This window comes from Helianthus annuus, chromosome 5 (assembly GCF_002127325.2).
Source record: "Helianthus annuus cultivar XRQ/B chromosome 5, HanXRQr2.0-SUNRISE, whole genome shotgun sequence".
Classification (NCBI taxonomy): domain Eukaryota; kingdom Viridiplantae; phylum Streptophyta; class Magnoliopsida; order Asterales; family Asteraceae; genus Helianthus; species Helianthus annuus.
The window spans coordinates 135682633-135701218 of record NC_035437.2 but is presented as its reverse complement, the minus strand read 5'-3'; the positions used below and the strand labels follow the sequence as shown (position 1 = coordinate 135701218).

The 18586-nt window shown below is 38.2% G+C and overlaps 1 protein-coding gene and 1 non-coding gene across 2 annotated transcripts; one reads left to right on the top strand and one right to left on the bottom strand.

Moving 5' to 3' along the window:
* Positions 1 to 14595: 14595 nt before the first annotated feature.
* On the bottom strand, positions 14596 to 14702 carry LOC118492637. The gene has a single exon (XR_004894642.1). It is a non-coding gene; the product is annotated as a small nucleolar RNA R71 (small nucleolar RNA).
* Positions 14703 to 17081: 2379 nt separating this feature from the next.
* On the top strand, positions 17082 to 17606 carry LOC110943675. Its single transcript, XM_022185409.1, has one exon. It carries the CDS (start codon positions 17082 to 17084, stop codon positions 17604 to 17606), a length of 525 nt encoding a protein of 174 aa, XP_022041101.1.
* The last annotated feature ends 980 nt before the right edge of the window (positions 17607 to 18586 follow it).

Genomic DNA, 18586 nt, shown 5'->3' with positions numbered 1-18586 from the left:
TAACTAAAACAGAATGTTTGTGAGGTTTATACCTCTGATTTTGAATGTCCCAACCTTGTTTTTAAGCCTAACTAACCATAGAAGTGGTTATAAGCATAAGGACATAGGTTTGAGATGGGTTTCCTCAAGTTTAAACAAGTTTATCAAAGTTTGAAACAAGAACAGAAAAATCCGTCCACTTTGGAGCCCTTTTGGCAACATTCCAGGCTCTGGTTTTCCAGGGAAAACCCATGGAAACGTAGCTAAGGTCAATACAAAGTAGTAGGAAAAAGAATCGAGTGAATCGGATAAGAATTGAGTGAGTTATGCTCACTTTCGTGAAGTGGTATAAATCTGCTCGAACTTCTGCAATCTGCTACGGCTTGGAGTGTTTGAGAGTGAATGGAGAGTGTTTAGAAAGTGAAAAATGTTTGGAGGAGGCTTGGGTTATATAGGGGATGGATTAGGGTTTCATTGGGTTGAGCTTTGGAAGTGTTTAGTGGGCGAAATAACTCAAAACATGGAAATTAAGTGGGCTAAGGCAAGGCTGTTAACAGCCCTATAATTTTTATTTTATTTTATTTTTTTGACATTAGAAGGTATATATTTGATGTTTAATAGAGTGTTACATGGTGTCTAGTATGTATATAACTTGTAACAAGGTCCAAAATGCATAAATGACATGTTTTAATTTAGCAAAAAGTGTGATAACATAGGTGTGTATAACACATGAAATGTAACAAGTATGTATGGTTTATAGTTTGGTATGATCAAGTGAAAAAAAACATACAACTTAATCTTATAATCGAATAACTTAGTGTTTAAATGTATGAAGATTTAAGGGTTACGAATACACGATCATTGTTTTACGAGTTAAGCTTACGTTTATACGAATTACGAACCATGTATCAAACGAGTGCATGTATCAATGTATAAACATGTATAAACAATGTATAAAAGATTCGTTTCATTACGATCAAAGTCTCGGATTTTACAACGATACAACGAAATACGATTACAAGGAATACAAGATTTCCAAAAAATAGAATTTCAAGCAATGGTTTCTAAATATGAAACGTATGAAAAAGCAGGGCGTTACAATTTCTTATGTTCCAAAGATGAGACTGCAGTAATTTTGAAGGACTTTGTTATCAAAGTTAAAAAACAATATGATCTGCCACTAAAAATCTTTAGGAGTGACAATGGGACAGAGTTCAGAAATCAGTAACTTGATGAAATCTGCACATCAAAAGGAATAATGAAACAATTCAATATTTCAAGAACACTAGAATAAAATGGGGTAGTTGAAATAAACAAAAAGAACCCTAATTGAGGCTGTATTGCTGTAAGAAATATGCTTGAAGATTCTGATCTTCCTTTGTCCTTTTGGGCTAAGGCTGTGAATACTACATGATTTGTTCAAAATAGAGTCTCAATTAACCCTAGGCATCAAAAGACTGTCTATGAATTTTTTTTTAATATCAAATCAATAATCTCATTTTTGAAAATCTCTGGCAATCCATGTTTCATTTTAAATCTTAAAGATTCATTTTTAAAATTTGCAGCCAAGGTTGATTGTGTTTATTTCTAGGGATATTCGTCAACAACTAAGGCCTATAATGTGATTAACATAAGGACCATAACTATAGAAGAAACACTAAATGTAAAGTTCATGAACTTTCTTCTATGAAAATCCTTAAAAATCCTGTAGAATTGTTTGATCTTGATAAATTTAACTTCGAAGAAATTACTGCCAAGACTGATGTTGAAACAGGAAAATCAAAGGCAATGCAACATGGCTACATATTTGACATTGAGATGCCTTCTCGATACAAAGTCTCTTCTGATCCACAAAGTTCATCTGCTCAGAACAACAGTCAATCAACAACAACTGAAACCAATCTTGATCAAAGTCAACTTCAAACCACTGATCAAACATGTGGTCAAACCACAGATGTATATTTTTCAACAATTCACCACTTGGCCAATTCCACCACCTTCTTTACAAACCACTGTTGACCATAATACAATGGCAACAGATGTTTCACCAGATAATTCTCATTTATACCATTCACCGACAAAACTCTTTCATTCCATATATTGGTAACCATCCATTTCTCAGAGCCTGCAATATATATTAAAGTAACATGTCAACACAAAAGTATTGGTGAGCATACAAGTTTAGTGTACTAGCATATGTATAAAAAATTTAACGAGATCCACATGGAAAAAAACGTATACTAAGGAATAAACTAGGATGCATCACATACTCGTCAACCCAAAGATTCCACTAGCGTAATCTTGGAGTCGCAACGACAAGACCGTTTATTTAACATAGACCCAACAAGGGCAGTGTGCTACTCCTATAGCGCTATACATGTTAAGGTAGGCTTGTACGAAGTTAATGACAATGTATAGTGCAAGAATGGCTTCTAGCATGCATGTATTCCTAAAGCATAAACGTATAAAACATGTATAACATATTCGTTTGTATAAGTAATGAATTTGCATAAGTGTGTTTGTGTGAGTTTTAATACAATATATATATATCGCACTTAAAAGTGTGAAAACGGAAAGAGGGTCATGTATACTCACGGTTTGCGAAGTAATTCCACGTAATGAGTTTGACAAGTCTTGAATATTTGGAACATGAAAGTTACCCTAAGAGGGAAACGAAGGTGTGTGAGTTGGTGTTTTTGTTTAGCGGATTGGATTCGGAACTTAAAAGTTAACGTATACGAATGTAAATTAAAGTACCATGAGAATGGTCATGCAAGGAGGTAGGATAAATTCCATCCATTTTACCTCATTATATGATTCACCAAAGCACGAAATCATTTGATGATGTCGGTTGGTCGTGAATATGAAAATAATAAGACTAAACCTACCAAATCTACAAACAACTAAGTGAGCTAGCTAGATGCGTGCATCCCAAACTTGGAAAGTGTTCGGGGATGTGATGTAGCCTTGTCCCTTTGATGGAAATTGTTATTAGTACTATGAACTAAACTAAGGTTTAAACAAGTGAGGTAGTGGAACAAGGTTTGGAGAGCCAAAGGTTCCATGGTTCACATGTTCACCAAAACACAAGTATTTCAACATTCTGGGTTGAAAGCTTGGATGGTTCCAACACTTTTAAAGTCACTTGGGACTTTTAGGGTAGAATCTTAAGGAGGTTTTAGGCTTCATTTCTTGTGGAAATCACCCAAAACACAAACCTGTAACTAAGATTTAGTTTGGAGCAAGGTTGGTGTAAGTTTCCATCAAGTTTTAAGCAAGATACATAAGAAATAAAAAGGTAAAACAAAGCACAATTTTAAGGATACTTTAGACCTCAAATGTGGTGAGGTTATACCTTAGTTTGCCATGGAAAACTTATGGAAACCTTCCTAGAGGTTTTCCAAGTAGTTTGAAAGAAGAAATATGAAGAAAAATGAGTTAGAAACTCACTATAGCACTTGAAACTTTCTACCCACTTTTAGAGTGTTCTTGGAGAATTTGGAGAAGATTTGGAGGAGTAGAGAGTAATTAAAGAAAGTGTAAAGGGTTTAGAAGGTGGCGGAGGCTTGTATTTATAAGTGGGGATTAGGGTTTGGGAGTTAATGAAGGTGGCTGGGAATTAATAAGGTGGTTGGGAAGGTGGAAATTTCATTTTTAGTCCTTGTACTTGTATTGTTGGTTATTTTACGCTGTAAAGGTAACGCTTTGCATTTTGTACTTTCCTTATTTAGAAAGTGTACTTCGTATTTCTATTTTTGGAAACTTGTAATCGTATTGCGTTCGTAATTCTTTTCTATGCTTGTAATCCGAGACTTCGACCGTAATGAAAATTCACTTTTATACGTATACTTGTTATACTTATCTTATACACAATTCAACTTTGGATACACATTTGCACGCAAACGAGACTTATTACATGCTTGATTTAACATTGATATGTTGCACGATACTTGCACGACACTTACAAACACGTTCTGTAGGATCGTGTGTGTGACCCGAACGAGTCGTTCAGAGGAGTTTTGATCTATTTCAAAGGCGGAAACAGAGAAATAGACTTCGACACAGCTAGCAATTCACTTTAAACACCTTTCTGATTGATATAACAATGATTACAATCACAGGATAAACCGGCAGCACCTCGGTATCCAAATCCACAAAAGTTACATATGATTTCGCTTGGATGCTATTTATAGACATATGATTCCGCTTGAAACAGCTTCAAGCGGAATAAGGAGATTGATGATTCCGCTTGAAAGTGACACATGTCATTTCAAGCGGAATTACATGTTTCAAGCGGAATCACCTATAATTCTACTATCTCGAACTACGTGCCTTGTTCTAACGTATAGTACAAGACTCGATACAAGACGAAGTCGACAGATGCATGCACTAACAGACTCCCCCTCAGATGTTGACGAGTCTTCAGTGTCGAGTCTTCTCATCTTCAATCTTTATCAGTCTTTGGGCTTTTACTCTTTCTATCAGCACCAACATGCTTCTCTCGAATATCTTCAGACTTCCCCCTTTCGATGTGCTGGCATTCCTTAAGTTCATCACCATCATCAACTCCAGGATCATAATCTGGCGTTCACATGTTCAAGATCGTTGCCTGGCTCATTCTTTGCTCAGAATTGAAATCTGGCTCTCTCCGATCACAAGTTTCTCAGGATTGATTAAACCAACTTTTAGTTAAACCTGCACAATCTCTTCCACACTATAAATTTCAACAATTTAATATTAAGAATGTATGCACCAACTCAGACTCTCCTTTTCAAAACAACTAGAATATCTGTGACCACTTGCAGAAGAAAATTCCAACATTTTTAGATTAATAGACTTCCCCTCAAAATGATCATCATGTTCAGCTTTTGGAATTTTGAAAATCAGCTCTTCAAACAGCAGTTGTCGAAAATATTTTTGGATTTTTCAAAATTTAAGCTAAAACACACTGAAAATCTTTTTGGATTTTTGAGTTTAAAGAAATGCAGTAAAGAAATATTTACAAACAATATTTTTGTGAGCTTGTGTAAGAGGATCATATCAGTTTTTGAGACAAATCACCAATACCGTTAAGTTTCATTTCATTTTAAGTTCTAAACAATTCACTTAGATTGTCAGTATATTGATCCACTTAAATTTTCACACAAAGTTCAATTGTTTCGAGATACGATATTAATGTTTTAAGCACTTAAACTTATTCGCGTGTCCCACTACTTGAATATACTCCCGTATCCAGATCCCAATATTCAGTCTTACAGGTGAGTATACCTAGATGGTATCTGTAAAGGGTTAGATGCGAAACCGTGAGAGCTCAGATCAGAACTTCCGTTCAGCAGAGAGATGACGGTTTGACTTTTGGTGTGTCCCCTTTAGAGGATCTTTTCTTCAACAGCACATGATTAGCATTTTTCAATGTTTCATCATTTTTTGTACTGAGGGCGACGTTATATTTCAAGCATTTGCATAAAGTATTATACGGGGACTAGGCCATTGCTTCTGCAAAATCAGAAGTCCCGGGATAATACCCCAGATATCACTGAGTATAAAGACCTAGTATCTCAGAAAGAGGGACCTTTCAAACAAGATTTCGGGGGTTACCCATATATCCAAGAAATGTTCCCCACGATACAAGAAAGTTGGAAATATTTAGGTTTATATCTCGTCACAATCTACTAAATGTGCAAAAACCTACTGGCATATCCGTAGTGAGATTGTTTATCACATTTATACTTACCATTTCTTTAGCATGTTGTGATAATCCATTGATGTACTATCATTTCCTCTTTTCACCACCAAACTCGTTTTTGTTTTATCATGTTTTTGTATTTTTCAAATTTTCTAATGTTTTTGGATTTTCTGAAAAATTCTTACTCCCCCTGAAATGCAAACACATTTAAAGAAATTTGAAAACAAACTGTACAAGTAAGTTGACAACTGATATCGAATTGCTTCAATTCGCCATCCACTAAGCATACACAATCAGAACTCCCCCTTTCAACAAACTATTTTCCCATTAAGATTTCAAAACACTTAAGTTTGTTTTAATCAAAATGGTTTTTCCGGAAAATAAGTTTTGTTTTAACCACTTTTAGGTTCGGGGTAAACTCATCACATTGTCCATTTTTAACCATATAAATGAGGATTACATCAAGTTCAATTTAATGACCTTGATGAATCACTTGTAAAAATTACCATTCAAACCTCTGTACCACTTGTAAGACGAAAATACCTTTTATAAACACTTGTAGGAATAACACATCTACACAAAATCATGTTACCATAAAGATGCCGATTCCTGCTTCACACTTACCAACCTGGAAGCTCTGGCAAGTCATATCCTGTAAACATTTAACCATTTTAAGATTCATTCACAAAATCAATTTTTAAGAATGATGCCGATTCCTGATCCACGATTACAAACTTGGGATCTCCGGCAAGTCAGATTTTTTAAGGGAAAAGAATTTCCACCCAAGTCTGACCAACCTTGGGTGTTTTTAACTCTTGTTCAGTTGGGTTATAAGTTGCTTTCTTTGTTGCATAAAAATCATTAACCCCTTTAACTTTACCCTCAATCATTTTCCCAAAAATTTTCTTAACATTCCCATTGAATGCTTTCTCAACATCAAATTCTTTCTTCTCAGAATAGAATTGATTCGAGATCTCAACCTTACCAATTTTTTGTTTAAACTTTTCATCCTTCAATGATGGAAAATTATCATCATTCACTGAAGGCACTGAGTTCTCTACTTTGACCTCAACCTGTGGCTCTTCTGGCTTTGTGGAACCAGAATCATCGCCGACTTTTTCAGACAATTTCTTAACAACCAACACTTGGTTGTCCTTGGCTTTCTTTTTGTAAAAATTTTTCTTTGAACACTCACCAACTTCATAAGTTGAATTTTCAAAGATTTTGAATTACTCAGTTGGTGGTTCAACATCAACAACTTTTTCTTTAAGTTTTTCAGAGACTCCATGTTTTGTCTTTGTAGTTTGAGAACATTTCCATGCAATGTGACCATCTTCATTGCACTTGTAACAGATTCTAGTCTCTTTTCTATGAAAAACTCCAGTTCCTATTCTCTTCTTTTCAGCAAGAAACTCCTGGTTTGATTGTCTCCAGAAAGGTTTCTTCTGTTCTTCCTCAGCACTACCTCCTGAAACAAATTTTGTGTTTGTTTTAGAAATTTTCTCATTTTTATCATGTTCTGATGGAATAAAACCTAGACCTTTCTTTTTGAAATTACCATTATGCTTTGGTTTCTTTTGAAAACCAGAACTGTAACCTTTTTTCTTGTTTATTCGTTGTTGAACTCTTGAAGTGTATTTCTTAGGTTTTCCAGTAAGATTTAAATCTTTTATTTCAGAAATATTGATTTCTGTCATTTTGAAAACCTTTTTGATCATTTCAAATCTAAAACTTCTTATTGGAAACTCTTTGTCAGAATATAATTTGTCAAAATCATTCAAAGTATATGTTACTTCAAATGTTTCATCATTCAAATTTGATTTCGATAACAAAAACTCTTTACTGTAAGCCCGTTTAACCGATGTCTTTGGACTGTTGACTGACGAACTTGACCCTACAGACTCAGACTTTGACTCAGACTCCTCATCTGTATCCAACACCTGATCGACCACCTTTTTAATTAATTCAGACTCATGATCAGTGTCAGACGATGTGAAAGTAACGTCAATGTTTTCTGGTAATTCATCGGTTGTTTCGGATTTTAGCGTTATATTGACTACTTTTTGGACTTGCTCCTCATTTGGTTTACTGGGAGAATAACCTTCCCAGATCGGAGGCAGACACTTGTTATGGCTAACACTTGGTTTCTTACCAGTATCCTTCTTCTTTTGCTTCTCATCCTGAAATGCTTCGAAACCTGCAATAGTTGGATAAATTCGATCAATAAGATAATCAGAACTAGAATAACTCTGTAATAATCGTCTGATTCTCTCATTCTCAATTTTCTCAGTCTCCAACTCTTATTTCAACTTGGCACATTCCTCAGTGTAATAGTTTATGGCTTTTTGTTTCGTCATCATTGTAGCATTCATCATCGTCAAAGCATTTTCTCTTTCAGAATTTGTCTTTTGAAGACCAGTTACTGTTCTGTTCAAAACATCATAAGACTCCTTTACGTAGTTAAGATTGAATAGTAATTGTTCCTTCATCTTCTCAAGCTCAGCCAGCTTCTTGTCTTTTGCTGCACATTCTTTGCAAGATTCTAGACACTTTGAGCAAGGCTTGATAACTTCCACAATCTTTTCTACTTCAATAATCTTTTCAGATTCAACAGCTTTTTCAGCTTCAGTCACCCTCTCAGTTTCAACAATCTCCTCAGCAACAATTTTAACTTCTTCATTTTGCTTTTGTTCTTTTGCTGCTCGTCTCTCCTTCAGCTTCTCCAAGAGATCTGCAAAATAAAAATGAAAACTTTCAGGAGAGAGATGAGATTTTGCAATATTAATATGTCTTTCTTCGTCATCATCACTACTGTCATCAGTTGGTGATTGATCAAATTCTATTGACTTGTCATAACTATCATCCGAAAAACTAGTATAAGTTGGTGTTTGATCAAAAACAATGTCTCTTTCTGAACTTTCATCTGAACTCTGTGAGCTTTCATCTGATGAAATAGACTTTTCTTCTTCATTCTTAACACTAACACCAATAACTTTCATCCACTCGGTAAACATATCTGGTTCTTTCACAATTTTAGCAATAAAAGCTTTAAACTCTCCTTTTTCATCAACAAACATATCCCAGCTAAAACCTTCAGGTAACCTTTCATCATCCTGATTGATCAAGCATGCTTTGCTGTCGGATGAAATGTATTTATCCCAACTAAAACTATCTTGATTCACTAAACATGCTCTCTTTGAAGAATCCTCTATCACTTTTCTACCATGAGCTACTTGTGGTTCTTGTTGTTGTTGTTGACCAACTTGTTGATATATAGCTTTTCGGTAGTAGTCATCTTTTCCAAACGGATTATTTGCTTCACTTGCTTCTCTATTCTTGCATTCCCTCTTGAAATGACCTTTCTCTCTGCATCGAAAACAAGTAACTTTAGATTTATCAAAACCTAAAGTAGAAACATGTGCATCAAGAAAATCATTTCTTCCAGTAATCATCTTGAACTTTTCAGCTCTTCTCAAGACACTAGCTAGACACCATTTGATGTCCATGAGCTCCATTTCTTCAGCGTCTATCTGATCGTAATCTTCTTTTGTAAGCATAGGATTTCCAATCCTCCCTGCAACCAAACCTTCATATGATTGTAGCACCGTTGCAAGTAAAGACATGTGATCTTTAGCAATTTTTTCAGAAAAACTTTGACCCTCTGGGAGATTCAAAGCAATGTTGCACTGAATCATACAACCACCACCTTTTGTACTTTGAGAATGGAAACTTGATGTTGAACTCTTTGGGTTAACATTAGGATATGAAGAAAATCCACTACTGTTGTTTGAACCTTGATCAACATTTTCAGAAGAGTTTCCAGCACTAAATGCAGTTTGAATCTTCGGACTTCTTTCAGCCTCTGGAACACTGCCCTTGTAATACATTTTCACATCTTGTTGACCACTCTGATTATTCATCCTCACAATCTTTTGCCGTTCAAGATCTTGACCCTCAATCTTCTCGATGAACTGAGAAATCGTCAAACCATCATATTCTCCAATATTCTTTAAGATCATCAAGTAAGTACCCCACTCCTTTTGAGGTAAAGCATCAGCTAACTTTTCGACCCATTCTTCATGATCTTTGGTTATGCTTAACATCGACATGGATCGCACTAAGTGGTAATATCTTTCAATTAGTTTCTTTGTATCTTCCCCTGGCAAACTTGTGAAAAGATCAAATTCTTTCTTGAGTAGTGCCTTTTTGCTTTTAATCATCTTCTCACTTCCCTCAAATTTGATTCTAAGAGCATCCCAAATTGATTTTGAAGTTTTGTCATGTTGAAGCAACACAAAGATGTCTTCTTTAATGGCTTGCTGAAGTAAACTAATCATCATCTTTTCAGCTTTGTACATGTCTCGTTCTGTGTCAGTGAATTCCGAAATTGTTTTCTCAACTTGCATATCAGTACGTGGTAGAACATACTTCTTCAATATACACTCCCAAGATCTCAGATGGTTAGCTTGAACCCAGTTTTCAAACCTATCTTTCCATCCGTAATACTCTTCAATGCTCATTAGTTTCGGGGGTTTTTGTAAAGTTCCAGTTTCGTTTTCTAAATTCATGTTTTGAGCAATGGAAGCCGGAGTAGTCGGGGATGTGGCAAACGCGTTGTAAAATTCTTCACTCATGATTCGGTAACACGTTTTTCAAAAACAGACAATTTCAAGCGGAACCAAGCTTCAAGCGGAATCACCTGAAATAAACACTTCAAGCAAATTAAGGGTTCAAGCGGAATCAGAAGTTCAAACGGAATCACTGATTTCGCTTGAACTTTCAAGAGAAATAATGTTTGAAGCGAAATAACAGATTTCGTTTGAAACTTTTCAAGCAAAATAGCTTGCTGAAGCGAAATCACTGATTTCGCTTGAAAATTTCAAGCGGAATAATGATATTGAAGCGGAATCAGATTATGTTCGTTCAAGCGGAATAACAACTTTGGTCCATTATAGTCATTTTTAATCCGAATTTTAGTCTGATTCTTTCAAGGCTTTGTTAAAACACAATTTCACATATATTGTGAAAAACTCAGGCCATTTTATCCGTTAAAACTTGTTCAATTTACAAAAGAAGGTGTAGAAGTAAGAAAACACAATGATATCAAGCTGAAATCGGTAGAACTCCTCCTCCTGAGCTCTGATACCACTCGTAGGATCGTGTGTGTGACCCGAACGAGTCGTTCAGAGGAGTTTTGATCTATTTCAAAGGCGGAAACAGAGAAATAGACTTCGACACAGCTAGCAATTCACTTTAAACACCTTTCTGATTGATATAACAACGATTACAATCACAGGATAAACCGGCAGCACCTCGGTATCCAAATCCACAAAAGTTACATATGATTTCGCTTGGATGCTATTTATAGACATATGATTCCGCTTGAAACAGCTTCAAGCGGAATAAGGAGATTGATGATTCCGCTTGAAAGTGACACATGTCATTTCAAGTGGAATTACATGTTTCAAGCGAAATCACCTATAATTCTACTATCTCGAACTACGTGCCCTGATCTAACGTATAGTACAAGACTCGATACAAGACGAAGTCGACAGATGCATGCACTAACACGTTCCATGCTCAAAACATGAAGTTTTAGCTTAAAATGACAAACAAACCAAAGTTCAAGGACTAAAATGCAATAAAACTAAAATCTGGCTAAAAGAGGTGTGGCGCTACGCGACGCCATACCCTAATTATTGTGGCAAGATGCCAAGCCCCTGAATCTGCAGAAAATTGCTTCTCCTTCAAGGATTGGCCAATTTCTTCCACCTTTCTCTTCCCAAATCATCTTTAAACCTCATTAAACACCAAACCCTACCTCATCTCTATATAAACAAGCTTCTTCCCTCCCATTTTCGCTTTCCCAACTCCTCTACACTCACAAAACTCTCTCAAATCAGTTGCAAACTCAAGAAAAGACAGAATTATCTAAGTGTTAAAGTGAGCATTTTTACAAGTTTACCATGGTAAACTAAGGTGGAACATCACCATTTTGAGGTCCAAACTTTCTGTTTTGTAAGTTACATGTTATAAACTTTTATAAACTTATCTTTCTTACATGAATCTTGTGCTTAACATGTTCCTAAACCCATCTATGGGATTGATTCTTATGAGTTTACAGGTGCAAACACACTCTAAACTTTCTGTTTTGACAAGGTTTATACAACTTACAAGTGATGAAACCATCCAAGTGTACCATGGTTCATATGGCAAGACTTGTGTTTTGGTAAAGGTGTGAACCATGAAAGCTTGGGCTTTCCAAACTTTTTCCACCACCTCACTTGATGTTTTACCCTGCCGCATCTCCAACATTTTCCATGATGGGTGATATGTGCAAAATGCAACATATAAATTACATCAAATGAGGCATAAAACTAACCCTTTTTTAGTACTAATGTTGGAAAAAACGCGTTTCTTTCTTCCTTTTGAATTTACAAGACCAAACGAGCTTAAAAGAACAAAAGGAGCAAATAAGAAGCCAAAGCCAAAAATACAAGAAGAAGGAATAAACGTGACATGCCCGACCCTTAGGCAGCATCCACAAAGCAAAAACAAGGAAACAGAGCCTGACCACAGGGTCGTGCCCAGCTGGGCATGGGGCGTGGTCAGGAGCTTGCACAACAAGACAAACCTGTAGAAGCTTCTACGCTCACCACGGGGCCGTGCCCAGCTCACCACGGGGCATAATTAACTCTAAGATTTGTAGAATCTTGATAGTACAACAAAGAGTTGACCACGGGGCCGTGCCCAATAGGCACAGGGTCGTGTGGGGCCCTCTGCTGATACTTGCAATTAATGAAGGAAGATAAGATGCTAGCCACGGGCCGTGTTGACTGGACATGGGGCCATGGCCAGGGCTCTTTTCTGGCTATAAAAGGGGGTGCTTGGTTCACTTGAAAGACATCCCTTGACAAACCTCTGCTCTCCCACTTTACCACAATTCCACCAACACTCACCACCATCATCCATGATCCATCTTTAGAGTGTGTAGTAGTCTCGGGATCCAAGATTGATTGTAAGAGTTCTTGCCAATCAAGGGCCATGTTTGGCTAAGCCTCTTACATCACTTGGTGAAGACAAGTTTTTAATGTATTACTTTTGATTTTTAATCTTTCGGCACTTTTTATTTGGGTTTGTATTAATGACTTTAATAACTAGTTTCTTATGTTGAAGGTGAATTTTCTTTATCATTTCTTCATGGTGTCTTGAGGTTACTTTACTGTCTATATAAAGTAAATGATGTCATCATTCGTGTCTTTACGGTCTATATAAAGCACGTTAACTACCCGGAAGGGGGTTAGGGGGATGGTTTGGTAAAGTTCTTGTCTCATTCAGTGTATAGATCCTGCGAGGACCTGGTTCAAGCTTACTAGGACCTCCTTCAATACCCAATGGTATTGGATGGCGGGGGTGCGAATAGCTTGAACCCCTCATATCTAAACTACTATTAATACTTTAAACCGGCTTCTTGAGATTGTATCCTTGCTGACTCAAACCACTTAGCCGAGGGTAATGTCACCTTCAAAAGAGGGGCCTACCACTTTTCGCATTAATAACTCACTTAATTGTCTTTCAATATTCCGACCCTTTGGGATTGTATCCCTGCTGACTCAAACTACTGGGTTGAGGGTAACGTCACCTTCAAAAGAGGGACCTACTACTATAACTAAGAAAATCTCTTAAAAAGTCCGAAAGTGCGAAAATCATCAAAGGATCCATTAAAGACGAGTTGGATCCAAGTGATTCTATCTTGTCTATCTGTTTTTATTTTATTTATCTTTTCATTTTAGTTCTATTTTTATGTTTCAAAACTTTTTCCAAAAAAAATTAGATCGATTAGACGTTGAGGATAAACCGGTATTAAAAGCTCTTGTGTCCTTGGACGACCTCGGTATCTTACCAACACTATACTACGCTCACGATGGGTGCACTTGCCCAAGTGTGTGTTTAGTGTTAGTACAATATCGTCTTTTATAAATTTAAAACTTGACTAATGCGTAAAATGGGCTTAAAATATCAATAAAAAGATATCACACCAAACGGAAACCAAGTTTTTGGCGTCGTTGCCGGGGACACAAGGATTTTAAGAAAGTTTAAAATCAACGGCCTAATTATTTTTATTTTTTTTTTCAATTTTTTTAGGATTTTTCTTATTTTTTCAGTATATGCGGAACTCAGCATGGGCCGTGCCCGGTCGGACACGGGGCCGTGCCCATTATTCTTACTGGCAGTTTTTTTCTGAGTTACAGAAGAGTGACCACGGGGCCGTGGCGGTGCACCACGGGGTCGTGCTGAACTCCCCAGTAACTGGGATCCAGAAAACAACAACTGTAACCACGACCACGGGCTGTGGTGAGAGGTTTGACCGACATTCTTTTTTGTTTTTATCACAGGAGTTGGAACTCAATCGCAGGGCTTGAACTCTGTACGCAGTGCATGAGCTCCAGTTCCAATAAAGACATAAAAGAACCTCTAGACGAACCTGAACGCTTTCTAAGAAAAGACTAAAAGCCAAAAATCAAGAGAAGGCTTTGGGGGTCCAACTCCCAATGGCGGATCAGCGTACCCTAATGGATTACCTATGGCCTACGGTCGGTAATCTCGGAGCCGCCATAAATGCACCGAATGTCGATGCCAATAACTTCGAACTTCAGCTGCATTTGATCCAAATGCTCCTAAATTCCGCAACTTTCCATGGCCTAGCTGATGAAGATCCCCATTTACATATTACCAACTTTTTGGAAATATGTGACACTTTCCGGATCAACGGAGCTTCAAGTGACGCTGTCCGCCTCCGAATTTTCCCATTTTCACTAAAAGACCGAGTTCAGGCTTGGCTAAACACCCTCCCAAGTGGTTCGCTAAACACTTGGGATGAACTTGCCCAAAAATTTCTATATAAGTATTTCCCGCCCTCTAAAACCGCTAAATTAATGATTGAAATCAATACATATTCACAAGAGGACGGGAAATCCTTATATGAAACTTGGGAAAGGTTCAAGGAGCTATTGAGGAAATGTCCTCATCATGGTCTCGCAGTGTGGCAACAATTATCCACTTTCTATAATGGATTATTGCCACACACGAGACAAACACTCGACTCAAGCGCCGGGGGACTCCTAGGTAATCGACGCCCAAATGAAATTTATAATCAAATTGAGGAAATTACCCAAAACAATTTTCAATGGCACACCCTCCGTGGCTCAAAATCTATTGCCCCGGGCGCCCATAAAGTAGATGAGAGCACCTCTTTACAAGCCCAAATATAACAACCCTCCTAAAATATTTCCGACACCCCTTAAATATTTATAACATCCCAATATGCCATAAATACACCCCGTATACGAAAACCGGTCCCAAATACCTTTAATTTTACAAAAATAAAATAAAAACAAATAATTTAAGTCTGTCGCGGGGCGCGACAGACTACCTTTGAGCTTACGCGGGCCGCGAGCGCCTGGACACCAGGCCTCACCCGGTGCCGCCACGTGTTGAACTCGTTTCGGGTCTTGCGTCCGAGTCAGCCAAGCTAGGGCCTACCCTAGTTGGCATCGCGGGCCGCGAAGCCCTCTTTGGTTTCCGTCGCGGGGCGCGACAAGGTCGACGATCAGCCCTATATAAGGAGGCCATCGTCCTTCAGTTTCATTTATTCATTTCCCTCGTTCTCTCTCAATATTTCTACATAGCAATTATAATTTTGGCATAATACCTCCTAATTAACGAAGCTCTGCCTCGTTGTAAGTATTTTAACCCCCGGTTACATATTAGATACGTTGCCCGATTGATCTAGTGCTCCGTAACGGCTGTCGAGGCTCTGCCCGACGTAGTCGTTGGAGTTCTGACTCGGGGAGGGTATAATTAATGTAAAATTTGGGTTATTATACTAACACGTGTGCATTGTTTAATTAATAGATAATAACAAGGAAATCACGAATGAAAACCCTAAAGTTGCAATGTGAGTAATCTCCTTTTTGTAAACCTTTTTGCAAACTGTTTTTACAAAACCTCAAGTGTTTTAGTTTATACTTAACAGTGATTGAGTATTTATATTCTACAATTATCGTCGGTATGTTGGGGTTTTGTATACAAAATTTGTTACTACACTGTGAGTAGTAACATGACCACAAGTCGGGTTGACAGTACCGTGGGTGGTAATTAAAGTAGAAAAATAAACAATTGTAATTGTGAGATCGCCCTCAATAACTGTAAACTGATAAAACCTGTCTTGATTAGATTGGGATTCACTCACCAGTATTTCCCACTGACAACATGGTTTTAAACGCGTTTCAGGTAACAAAATGTGAAAGCCAAATAGAAGCCAGCTGGACAGCACTGAAGGCTTGGAAAAGTGGCTATAGAAGTTACCAAAAATAAAGAAGATGTTTATTTCAATAAAATAGGATGTATTCCTATAAATCAGTTTGTAGCGAAAACTTGGGTTTTATCCCAATATATTTATTATTATAAAATGTGGTGTTTTACTCTGATAAAATATTTCCTAACTACGGTCCAAAACTGATAAACACCGATACCACTTAAACTGGCTCACGGCCGCCCGTTCCCGGGTGATTAGGGGACGGGGGTTGCGACACCAAATCGAGTCCCTATATTCAAAAATAAAAAAAGTTAGAAATGGAAAAAAAAACGACATCGGTTATGGCTTGTGAAGGGTGTGGTGGGCCACATGAAAATTGGAGTTGTATGAAAGAACTGGAAAATCAAACGGAAATGGTAAACTACATTGATAATCGACCTAGGCCGTCGGGTACCCCAACATGTGCCTACAACCAAGGATGGCGTAACCACCCTAACCTTGGTTGGAGGGAGCCCGGAAATAGTATTAACCAACAAAATCAAAATCAATTACCAAACATTCAACAACAACAACCAAAAAATGAGTCACAAAATTTCACTTAACAACCACAATGGGGACGGGAGAGGCTTGAAGACCTCATCACACACCTCATCTCCGAAACCGACAAAAGGTACTCGGACCGTTTCATACAAACGGAATCCAACATTAGAAACCAACAAGCTAGTATTCAAAACATTGAAAAACAACTAAGTCAACTAGCCCAAAATTTCTCCAAGAGGACCACAAGGCGCATTATCTAGCAATACCGAAACCAATCCGAAGGCGCAAGTACACCTCATAGCATTAAGAAACCGAACCGTAGGTCCCGAGGAAACCCCACTACCCCCAACCAACAATAATCCACCCAACCAAACCTCAAACTCGCGCTCAATCCACAAAGAAACAACTACACCACAAAATTCTGAAACTACCAAAAACCCCCCGGTACCCTACCTTGGTCGGTTACTTCGCCAAAAGACCGACGAGCAATTTACAAAATTCATAAACTTACTAAAACAATTGCATATCAATCTTCCATTTGTGGAAGTCCTCACTCAAATGCCGAAGTACTCAAAATTCATGAGAGACTTCCTTACCCACAAAAGAAAGATTGAAACATTGCAATTGGTCAACCTAAGTGAAGAATGCTTCGTCGTACTCCTCAACAAACTCCCACAAAAGAAAATCGACCCTGGAAGCTTCACCATCCCTTGCTCTATTGGGGGATCACCCGTACGAAATGCACTAGCCGACCTTGGGGCTAGCATCAATCTCATGCTTGCATCAATGTTTGACCGACTCGGACTAGGTAAAACGAGCCCCACAAAAATGAGCATACAACTCGCCGATAGGTCTATCAAATACCCACAAGGTGTCGTTAAGAATCTATTGGTAAAAGTCGAAGACTTTGTCTTCCCGGCCGACTTTGTCATACTCGACATCGAGGAAGACACCGAAGTTCCCCTCATTTTAGGAAGACCATTCCTTGCCACCGCTCGTGCCATGATGGATATGAGTGACGTGAAGCTAACATTGAGGGTCGGAGACAAGGAGATGAAATTCGGGGTTGGAAAAAGAGTATAGGACGACCCGGTCAAATACATGGATGTCATAGACTTAAGCTTGGATGACGCTTTCCGATGGTGCAACACGGGATGTGAGACATCCCGCTCGGGTAACATATGACTGAATTTTGGTCTAGCCAAGGACCCTTATAAACGTGGCGCACCACGAAGGCATTCCGCGGAACTATCCGTAGTTTGTAATTTAGTTTAACTTTTATGTTTGCTAGTTTAGTCTTACTTTTCAGGAATAAATCACACTCGAAGAGATGGAATTTGCCAAAGGGAAGTTAAAACCACACCCCATGCACGAAAACAGAGCCTTCCGCCAACTTTTCCAACATTACAGCATGTGCAGCACGGGGCCTTGCTCAGCCCAACACGTTCCGTGCCCAGGCTCTGCAGAAAAAAGTCCCAGTTCATGTAACTGACCATGGGCCGTGCTGGCTGAACACGCCCCATGGCCAGCCTTCTGTTAAACTTTGATACTGGCAATCTGACCATGGGGCCGTGCCCGGACCACACGGGGCCGTGGCCAGACGTCTGGCGTAAAATCCGTAGGACAACCCTTAAGAGCCTTAAAACGATTAAAATTCCATGCTATACACGGTTAGTTACTTGAACTTGGTAACTACTCTATGTTTGATGATGCAGGTGCTAAAGTGCTCAAAATGCGGGTTTTAGGCAGCTTAGATAGAAGCTAGAAGCTGGCGGAGACAAGACGGAGCTGGGAAGAGTTGAAAAAGAGAAACAAGGGAATCAACATACTCAGCGCCGTAACCTACGACTCTGGTCGTAGGCTACGGCCCCCATCACTTGTCAAAAGATCATCACCGTAAGACAGTGTACAAGTGCCGTAAAAGATTGCTGGCCGCCGTAAGCTACGGCAGTGTAACACCACGTAAAAACGTGTCCAGTTATATATGGACACGTGTCCCAAACTTTAAACAAGTATATTCTCGTGAAGGACTTAAAAGGTCAACATGCCAAACTTGAGCCTCT